Raw genomic sequence first — 10,589 nt, 5'->3', positions numbered from 1 at the left:
GCTGTGGTCTTGTGGAGGCGCCGCTGAAGACGATTTGGTGTGATCTGTCAATGGCGTAGGGAATGACCTTTTGTAGGAGAGTTTGTCGTTGTGGGTCTTGGTGTGATAGACGTTGATGTAGAGTTTCTGATCGGCGTTAACGCATGCTATAATCAGTGTTTTTCAAATTTGTTGAGTTTTTAATGATGAATAGTAAAAATTTTGATTTTGACGGCTGTTTACTGCGGAGAAGATGAACAGTGTTTCTGTCTTTTTTTTTAATCAGAACATTAGGTTTTTTTTTAACAATAAAATTTTTTTTTAGATCAAACCGGATATAGATTTTAGCATAAACATTGTGGATCGTTTAATTGTAAGAATAATTAAAAACCATGCTCTAATTTTGATGCGAGATAATAAAAAGCCATGCTCTAAGTTTTTAAAAAAGAAGCTAAGAAATGAAAGCAAAAAAAAAGAAGAATAGGGATTGGAGATATGCAAATTCAGTAATTTTTTCATTAATTATCAAAACTAATTAACATTTAGAAAAGTAGGGTATAAATACTAAAACCCTAACTAGAACAAGCGACTAGGCTTATGATCCACTAAATAAAATACTCAACAATAATTAAATCAAATCCAACAAATAAAGTCAAATTAATAAACCTTAACTAAAAGTTCATATAAATTAAATTCAAAAACATAAGTTAAAGCCTAATTTTTTAATTGTTTGGGTTATGTTTTATCGTCTATGATCATAAGTGTGCATAAATAATATTTTGGATTCGGTGTCCCGCCAATTTTTTATCCATAACCCATAGATTCAAATCTTATTAATTTCCTGGAATTACAGAAAAAAAATTTTTTGAATTTTGAATTATCTACTGCAATTGAATAAAAAATAATAATAACTTACAGCATTTAAATAAAAAATTTTAATTTAAAGAATAAATCTAGTGTGACTGGATTAATTCAGGAATTTAATCTTGTTTAAAGAAAAACAGTTGATGCATAATTGCGGATACAACAACGTTGCACGTAGCACTAACGAGCTCTATCCAATAATGTTTTAAAGTGCTTGATTGGGTAAAAGTGAAATCAGCGGGTCCTTTCCTACCGAGACTTGCCTCAGTGGCGGAACCAACGGTGGCGCCAGGGTACGAAGACTTGCCTCTCAGCGAGCAAATCATATTTTTAACCCTAAGAATAATATATATAAAAAATTGGGCTTCTATTAATTTTTTTTTTTAATTTAGCCCTCAAGCCCTGCTTGAAGAAGCAATACTATTTCTTTTATAAATTATATAGAATCCACCCGCCTAATAGACCGAATTGTCTTTATCCCAGAAATCCCAGCACCTTTTTAGATAAATCCCAGTTAAACAGCACATAGAACCAGAAAAGCAAGACAAATTAGCGAGCAAGCTGCAGCACTCAATAAAAAAACAAACCCATACCTAAAACACTAAAGCACGCCCAGTAAATTACACTGAGATATTTTCTCAAAGGACAGCCACTAATGGAACATGAACATCTTTCATCAATGGTGCTATCATAAATTTAAGCTGTCACTTTCTGGTTTCGATAGCATGTTTGCAGAAAGAACAAGAAAAGGAGCATTTAATCTCTAAATTAAGCGTATCCACAGTTCCAAGTTTTGTTTTTTTCTTCAATTCATTATATAGCGCAAGAAATAGAATTGCCGTCATACGATAACGACGGTGTCATTAGCCATGCAAGCTCATATCATGAACCAATATGAATCAATGATGCTACACCACTTCATGAGTTCAATGCCCCCACAAAAGTAGGCTTTACAGTTGGTGTCTAATGTTTCAAAACTAAAGAGGAACGGCCATAGATTCTGCAAACCAACCATCTTAAAATAACATAAAAGGTTGCTCGCAGTTTTAGCTCCAAATTAATATATTTTTTTATGTATTTTTAGATATTTTTTATATATTATTATTAAAAATAAATTTTATAAGATAAAAAATATTATTTTAATATATTTTTAAATAAAAAACAATTTGAAAAATAAGAACAATCTCTAACACTAACACTGTTCCAAACACTGGAAAATCCGATTTCATTTCATTAGGATATTTGCAACTACACAAGCTCGAATAGATTAGTATGGTTGACCCTAAACCCTATGTCATGGATTTAATGGATGCCATTTAGAGAGACAGCACATCATAAAAACGATGCCGTGGAGACTTGAGGACGCCCCGAGTTTCACATCTTTGAAGACGTTCTGGAAACGTGCCTAAAATTTTTCTGAGGGTAAATTGCGAAACTTGTCAAATGATTTGGCTTCCTGGGTTGCCACTGAACATTAAAAAAAAATTGAGGGCGTGAGTGATGGTATGCCGACCATTGCTGAATTATAAAACAGTGGATACTATAACTGAGCCATTGTGGTTGGAAGGTGCAATCGTGCTAGTTACGGGTTTTATATGAGAGGGTGGGTAGACAGAAAAATAACCAAAAAAAACCATAAATACATATTGAAAATCCGTTTACGATACTCCTAGTATTGTCAAAAAAATCTTGATAAAACAAATTTAAAAATACAAAAGAAAAATCATCAATTATGATTGTATATCAACCAAATATACTTTCGACTATTAACAAAAAAAAAAATTGAACACATAGAAAATCGTAAAGCACATATAATGACAGGAAAGTACTTTTCTTAACTACTCTTCGAGTAAAATATTACTTCTTCAATGTGCTAGGTTTGAAAAAACAGTGCGAAGTAGCCATGCATACCAGAACCTTTCTGATTCAGTTTTGAGGTCCAACAAATGGGAAAATATTCACGCTTAAAGCTGTGCAGGTCCAAAAACAGAGAGTTAGCCCGTTGTAGAATATATTTTCAGTTCACGATGGTACCCGCATCAGAGAAACATGAAATCTAAAGAGAGCAACATACTGATTGCATTGTCAGCTTCACAGTAATTTTTTCGAGAAAGATACGATAATGAACCTGTATTGGTGGATAATGGTTCAGCTCTATTGTGGAAGTCCATAGTTAGTGCAAACCTGTTGAAAGAAGATAAATATACATATCGTTTTTCATTTAACTAGCATTGAAGATAACCTAATCACTTGCACCTGAAGAACTTAAAATCAGGGTAATGTGTCTCACCAGCAGTGTGACAAAGGTATCCTTCCCATTCTGCTTGTTGCATGAAGTTGTCTAACGTAGCCTATGCTGCCCTGTGTGCCACGCCCTTTAATTCATCTTGAAGTTCTAGCATCCATTGGTTTTATGCAGACAAGAATACGAGTACCATGATCTTAAATAACAGAAAATCTCCCAGACACAGATGATACACCAGGAATTGGTAAGGAAATCCATGAAACATAGCCAGTGTCTGCAAGGTAGGAACTCCCACATGCTACAACATCATCTTACATGCCATTACTGGTTTCACATTCTTCACTTCTCTATATCTATCCTCTATACCATCTTTAATTCTCTTATCAAATTCCCCACCTAGTGAACTGCCCTCTCTCACTGACTTCAATGCATCACAAACCAACCTATATGTATACTCTCTCGGTATCAAACCCCCATCAACCAACTCAACAAGAAAATCTCGAGCCTCTAGCACCCTTCCTGCTTCACACAAAGCATGAATAATTGGAGTATATGAACTCGTAGTTGCCAAACCATGATTCATCTTCTGCATCCTCCTTAACATCTCAACAGCCTTATCAATCTCATTCACCACGCTAAAATACCTGATGAAAGAGTTATAAGTAACTCGGTTCGGCACACAGCCCCTTTTATTCATATCCTCAAAAAGCTCAAGAGCCCTCTCAATCCTATTTGTCTTACAACATCCATTTATCAAACAATTATAGGTAACAACATCAGGAGCAAAACCTTTAAACAACATGATCCTAAACAAATGATTGGCCTCCCATATCCTCCGCCGTATCGCCTTTCTACATCCAGTTTGCAAGCCATACCTACAACAAGAACTAATCAATATAGTATAAGTATAAATATCTGGCGGGCATCTAAATCCCGGTAACTCCATTTGTTCCAACAAAAATCTTGCCCTTTTAAAATTCCCAACTCTACAAAGCGCATAAATAAGGGTATTATACGCATAAACATCCGGTTTTAAATGATATTGCTTCATTCTATAAAACAACGCCAATGCTTGATGAACCAAACCTTCCTCACCCAGGACTTTTATCAAACAGGTAACGGTACTGACGCTAACAAGGCCTAAACAATTCCCATGCTCTCTTTGAGCCATTTCTTTGAGAAACTGCCATAATTCATCCAATTTACTCCCTCTTGCCAACACAACGGCCATCTCTCTACATGTAATCTCAGTGTGTTTGAAACTAAAGTGATTTTCAAGCCAATAAAAGAACTCAACTGCTTTGTTAACACCTAAAGCGACCCTTTTGGGATCTCTATAAGCAGCTGGGCCGAGAATGAGAACATTGTGGCGTGATTTATGGGTTTCTTCTTTGAGGTTACGTTGTTTTAATGGAGAGCGATGGCGGGCTGTGTTTTGGCGGCCAATGGAACTTGGAGAAAGAAAGAAGAATCTGGGTATTGATCGGAGAATATCAGAGACTGAATCCACGGTTAGTAAATTTGGGTTTGTTGTTGATGATGCGAGTTTGGTGTCGAATGGACGGTTTTGTATCATTATGGAGAGGACTTGGTTTATTACAAGACAAGTTTGGTTTCGGTTTGTTAGAGGTTTTGATGGATTCATGTTTTAAGGGAAAATAGAAAAGACAAACCAGATGTATCAGCTCAGCTAAAATGAAATAAATCCACTTGAAATGAGATCAGAGGTGAAGCTAGCTCAAATTCTTTCTTGTGTATTTCTTGGCTCTGCCTGAAGAAGAGAACTGGAGCTCTGTTTGGGCTTAGTTCTAGAGGCGCAAGACTATTTATTACTGCCTGCTAGGCTCGTTTGGGATGGATTGCTGCCTGTTGATTGATTTGGGCTTTGTAAGGCCTAATAAGCCGGTCTTGGCTCATGCTACTATGGATTAATATGTTATACTTAACAGTGATTATTTTTTAAGATATATTTTTTTTATAAATATATTAAAATTATTGTTTTAGAAAAAATTTATTTTAATATCAACATATCAAAATAAAATTAAAAAATTAATTTAAAATAAAAATAAAATAAAATTCAATTTTTTAAAAAACTTTTGAAATTCAAAAATAAACAATAATTACTGTCATGGTCACTACCAAAGGTGTCTATTTTCTCTGATGTGGAAATTCCCCATTTCCAATCTCTTCTTGTATTAAAGAGTGGATTTTTTTACTACATAAAAACAAAATTATTTATCACTTGAAATCAATATTTCAGAGATCCTGCTATCATCTGTATCAATAAAAACAGAGACACTATTGAAGATTATAATAGGTAGATTCCTTCCGATTGTGCTCCTCCGATGCTTGATAGGTCTTTGTTGCAGCCAATATTGACATCTGATATTTATTCAACACACAGATTGTACATCCTGAATGATAAAAAAATATTAATAAAATGAGCCTTGGTGGGAAGAAGTAGACTTTTACGAAGACAGAGACAGAATTGTTCTAATTTGTCTATATGATTAAGCAGAGGCATGCAGGGGTTGGGTTATATGTAATTGGAAGGAAATGCCCGGAGAATGAGGCATCAAATTATAAATCATGGCCTCATGAATATTGACCACAACAACAACTGGAAAGGAAAAAGGTTCACTTGATAGAAACATTTTTCTTCATTGAAACTTCCCTTGTCTATAACATAACTGGGCAATGGCGTTTACACAGCGACATTTACCATAGCCTCTGGAAAAATTATTTTCAATATCTTCACATCTTCTACCTTATCTATATGGAAAACAACACTCCGAAAGTACTCCATGCAAGTAATACTCTTTCCTATAACAATAACTATCCACAGGTCATCTTGGGCTGTTGATCCAACAAAGTGGCAACACAAGCGGCATAGTGCTTTTCCATGACGGCAGAGCAATCAAAGTATTCAAAGCTGACCAACTTGGTAAACATTCCAAAGCAACAATAGATGCATTCCTTCAAAGAACCTCTGAAAGAGCAGTGTATGTACAGCAGGGTTCTTCAAAAAAGTCCAAAACCAGCCCACTCGGCGTCACTCACAGGTCGAGGTGATGACTGATATGATGAAAATGAGGACGCCGGTGAGTCACGGAATGACGAAAGTGACTTCCTGCTTGAAATGGACCACCGAGAGAGCATGTCAAGGTCAGAGGTATAATCACGTTCTGATCCAGGTTTAGCTATGCTGAAGGTGGTCCTCCTCTTGCTTTGTTTTCGCCTTAATAGAGGTGATGGGAAACACCCAGCTGAAACACATTCAGGTTGGACATGGACAGGTTGGTCGAACCTCCAACGCTCAGACAAGCTACGCGGAACAGAGCGAAATGATCGGGCACAGGGCTGAGATGGAGGGAGGAAAATGGATCCAGCTGGTGGAGGCTTAAGCTTTTGCTTTTGTACTAGAGGAGTTGTAGATGGACTCAGATGACTGAAAGGTGGTGATGTTGATGGCAATGTCGGGGGTGATAGTTCTTTCTTTTGCTGACCATGACTGAAAGGTGGTGATGGCGATGGCAATGTCGGGGGTTTCTTTTGCTGTTTTTGCTGTAATTGTTGTTGTTGGATCTTTGGGACACCAGGTCGGATCTCCCATTTAAACGGAACAGCTCCAGGTTTCTTGAAAGAATCGTCTGCTTCTATTGCCATCTCGACTGGAAAGTAACTAGCCACTGAGAGCAAACTTAAAGAAGGCAACCACAGAAACAAAAATGACACAAATCTCTCTTCCTTAATTCGTTCCTTCTGAGATTGTTGATATATATAGGGGTGTGTGGCAGGTTTAAGGTTTGGTCTCGGCGGGATCAAAGGCATGGAGTGGGGTAGCTGAGCCAGTCTAGAGGTTAATGGGTCCACGCATGTAGTTGACTGGCATATCAGAAAACACAAATTTCAAGTAATCAATAAGAGAGACAAAACTAGCGCACCAAAATTCAAACTTCGGAAATTAAGATGATATGACAAATTGCCAACCAGTCCTTGAGAAAATACCATCTCAAGTAAATGACTTCCACGTGCATGATATAGGGGTATAGACTATGGACTATACAAGGCCACCTTTTTTAATACATAAAATTGATTTCGACACCTTTAGCTTTTGTTGTGCTGGCTATCCTAGCATGAGATCATGAGCATTTCAGCAGATTTCCTAGTAAATCTTAAACGAAAGTGGTCTAGGTCCACATCAAAAGAGGCTCGCAGGACAAAACATGGCGGCTTTCACTATGGCAGATTAACTACTATAACCACAAGGAACTTTTTAGAAAATCAGTGCATTTATTAAAAATATATATACATAAAATGGAACTAGCACAGGGGAAAATAGATTTTGAAAAATATCATAGTTAGGTAAAAACTGCAGTTTTTAAGTTTGATATTTTAAAATATTATACTTGAATAGAGCAGTATTTTAATTTCAAGGAAAAAAAACTCTAAAGTTATATTGAAGCTCTAATTACGATATCTTTAACATCATTGAAAATACTCAAGAAGATAAATCCGTATGGTGGCTGGCTCACATTGCCATGCACCACTTAAGCAGCGAGTGGACTCATCTTTGAATGGCGTGTATGGCTCACGCCAATCATCATTAGTAGCTTTTTTTATGTTCACGCATTCATCAAGCTCTTTCCAATTGTAACACAGATATTTTTATATGTTCATGTATTCGTCAAGCTCTTTCCAATTGTAACACAGATATAGTGATCAGGATTTTAATCTTTTTTTTCTTCTCTCGTCTGAAATTAAAATAGTGCAGTATTTTAAAATATCACACTTAAAATATAAGGTTTTATCAAATTATGCTATTTTTCAAAATCTTTTTTAACCTATAATAGATTGCCAAAACTTTTTTTAAAACTACGCTAGAAAGGAAAAACACCCTAGTAGAAGCTGAAGCTGGATTGTATTTGGGCTTAAGTAATAACTCTAATGATCTTGTGCAGATTTCAGAATTTCAAATATTTACAAAGTGATCACGCATCATATGATGCCTCTAGCTGTCTGGCAGCCCGACAGGCCTGCAACGTTAGAATTACCCCTTGTAAGTTGTGCTTTCAAATATTTGGACAAATATAATCATATCAACTTCAAATTTATGGGGGGCAGCAAGGATAACCAATTACAAAGCCATTTTGTCCCAGCTTTCAGCAGTATTTCCACTAACAATTCCTAAACCAAATGATCATAGGCATGTCATTGATAGGATTTCAATGCCTTCATGTGATTGAAATTTTGGAAAGAAAATATGCATGTAAAATAGAAAGCAAATTCTCAACCGCTAGTTTCAATTTTTTAATCAATTAGGATTCAAAGACATGAAAGTAGGCTAAGGAGTCACTGATCCCACTATGAGGAAGAAAATGATAGAAAAGTGCATGCATAAAAAGTTCGGCAAGTGACTCTTTTGTGAAGAAGTTAAAGAGTTTCCAAAAGTGGAGCATCATATTATACATGATCTCACCTTGTGCTACATCTCAACCCGAGCTCGAATGCTACCTATCTTAAGAACTTTCTTGTGGCATGTTACAAAGAGCTCGCATTGTGTTACTAGCCACATCCAGCAGCTGCAAATACTCATCAGCAACATCAATGAGACACTGCAAATTCATAAAAGCATAAAATATAAAAATTCAGTTCAACAGGCGCCACTAACTATGATACTGTGCACCTAAAAAATATTATACCCATAAAATGAGATAAAAATGGAAACAGTAATACTTGGAGAGAATTGATGAGTTGGCATTATGGGTAACCAAGAAGCTTCTCATGAAAAAAAAGGTACAAAGAATTAAATCCAGCAGTTTCGAAAAACTAACTTCAGTCATGTTTTCTCATGCATCATTAACAATGGTGGTGATGGTGAGGGAGAGGATGTGTCAGTAAGGTCAATTATTCAAATAGATAGGCTAAAGAGAGAGGGCCCCTCTTAGACAGCTCCCCATCTCTTATAAAGATTTTTATATAGGAAAAAAAAAGGAGCAACTTAACATTTTCTGAGCTATGATTAGCTCTCGGCAGCAATACTGAACCACCCAAGTTATCAACTGGTAAGGCAAATACCATTATTTTATTTTATTTTCACCAGATAAACTAATAATACCAAAGTCAAAGACGAAACTAGGCAAGAAAAATGAGCTTCAGAAATAGTAACCTTATCAGCTGTAGCCAAACTCTTGCACATGCAAGCCTTTCGTTCATCTGATGCATCATCTGTTTCGACCACCAAATCAAATAACTGGAAGAAATCTCATATCAGCAGCATATTTATCTGGTAATAGGCAATGGCAATGAAAATTGGCCAAGGATAGAATAAAGGGAACCTGAGCAAGGATCTGAGATACTGGATATCCTTCTGCAATTATATTATTGACTTCCTTGTTCGCCAAATCAAAGTCACCACTTTTGCATGCTGCATAAAGTGCCTCAGTAACCTCTTGCAGAATGGCCTTAAAAACCACAACACCATGAAAATCAGGGCACAAAGGGATTACTATGCATAACAAGAAGATATATTGCCAAAAAAAATGGCCCTAAAAGTTCATAATATAACCTACCCCAGATACACTAACAAGGTCTTTGGATGAAATTGACGATCCAAATGGGCAAGCAGCTCCCTGCAATAAATAAATGCTGAAGTTCAACTTCAACTGAGGAATGGGAAACTTGAACAGAAGAAAAGGCATGGACTAATGACTGAGCTTTGTTTATTTGTCAACATTGAAGTTTCAAATAAATGATCAAAACTGTTGGGAAAACACAATGGCGATAAAAGTAGGGTTAATAATGTTTCATGTCTTATGCTAAGGATCTCTCACCAATTTGTTCTCGTACACATTCAATTCATAAAAGATCAAATGCAAAATTCCACATTTGGATCCTTGACTAGGATGATCATTCAAATATCACACACCAAAGGCTTAATAACAGTACCAGATTTTTATTGAAGCACTCCAGGGAAGGGCTTGGCTGAAAAGGTCAATCAAGAGTCTCATCTTCAATATTGTTACATCAGAAACTCCAACACATGGTATATTTCTTTTTCAAACTGGCTGATGTTTCTGATCCTGATATATCATAATTTGGCCTAATCCTCAAAAGCTTGAGACTTTCAGATTATGTTTGCACAACAAAACAATCCAATCTAGTGAAACTAGTTTTCATGATAATGAAGGTCAACAAAACTGTCAATCATTTGAATCATGCTCTGTTCTATCTCATGAAATTTAAAATGCCTTAAGAAATTGACACTTTAACATGATCAGTCTCAGGAAGTGGTGAGGATTCAAGGATACCCTGCTTTATGCCTTTTGGGACAAGGAGAAATGAAAAATGACTACTAAGAATTGGTGGTTTTGTTTGTACAGGTAGTAACACCATGACTCTTGGTTAGCTAAATCCATGAGAAAAACACCAAAATAATGGGGTTTATAATATAAGCATCATGGTCATGAAATGAAGGGGAGGGGGGGGGGGGGGGGGGTCC

General features: G+C 36.2%; 2 protein-coding genes and 1 pseudogene across 5 annotated transcripts; all 3 read right to left on the bottom strand.

The window, feature by feature from the left end:
• Window positions 1-2,145: 2,145 nt before the first annotated feature.
• LOC105127767 (Pentatricopeptide repeat (PPR) superfamily protein) lies at window positions 2,146-4,903 on the bottom strand. Of its 4 annotated transcripts, XM_011029180.1 has the most exons (4): window positions 3,134-4,903; window positions 2,972-3,027; window positions 2,755-2,813; window positions 2,146-2,310 (listed from the first exon to the last, which is right to left on the bottom strand). In XM_011029180.1, the coding sequence occupies exon 1, from the start codon at window positions 4,731-4,733 to the stop codon at window positions 3,387-3,389; it is 1,347 nt and encodes a 448-aa protein (XP_011027482.1). In that variant the 5' UTR covers window positions 4,734-4,903; the 3' UTR covers window positions 2,146-2,310; window positions 2,755-2,813; window positions 2,972-3,027; window positions 3,134-3,386. The 4 variants fall into 4 exon arrangements, with proteins under 4 accessions (XP_011027482.1, XP_011027483.1, XP_011027481.1 ...); XM_011029181.1 differs by lacking the exon at window positions 2,755-2,813 and having other exon boundaries at window positions 2,147-2,310; XM_011029179.1 differs by lacking the exon at window positions 2,146-2,310 and having other exon boundaries at window positions 2,317-2,813.
• An 826-nt stretch (window positions 4,904-5,729) lies between these two features.
• LOC105127914 (replication factor C subunit 2-like) overlaps window positions 5,730-10,589 on the bottom strand; it is an 8,480-nt pseudogene continuing 3,620 nt past the window's right edge.
• LOC105127915 (extensin-like protein) lies at window positions 6,110-6,754 on the bottom strand. The gene has a single exon (XM_011029395.1). It carries the CDS (start codon window positions 6,752-6,754, stop codon window positions 6,110-6,112), a length of 645 nt encoding a protein of 214 aa, XP_011027697.1.

The sequence above is a fragment of the Populus euphratica genome, unplaced genomic scaffold (assembly GCF_000495115.2).
Source record: "Populus euphratica unplaced genomic scaffold, PopEup_1.0 scaffold93.1, whole genome shotgun sequence".
Classification (NCBI taxonomy): Eukaryota; Viridiplantae; Streptophyta; class Magnoliopsida; order Malpighiales; family Salicaceae; genus Populus; species Populus euphratica.
The sequence above is the reverse complement of the archived record's forward strand: the minus strand, read 5'-3'. Positions and strand labels throughout refer to the sequence as shown.

Bases quoted from the DNA above. Each gene is read 5' to 3' on its own strand.
- LOC105127915 (XM_011029395.1), bottom strand. From the start codon at position 6,754: ATGGCAATAGAAGCAGACGATTCTTTCAAGAAACCTGGAGCTGTTCCG.
- LOC105127767 (XM_011029180.1), bottom strand. From the start codon at position 4,733: ATGAATCCATCAAAACCTCTAACAAACCGAAACCAAACTTGTCTTGTA.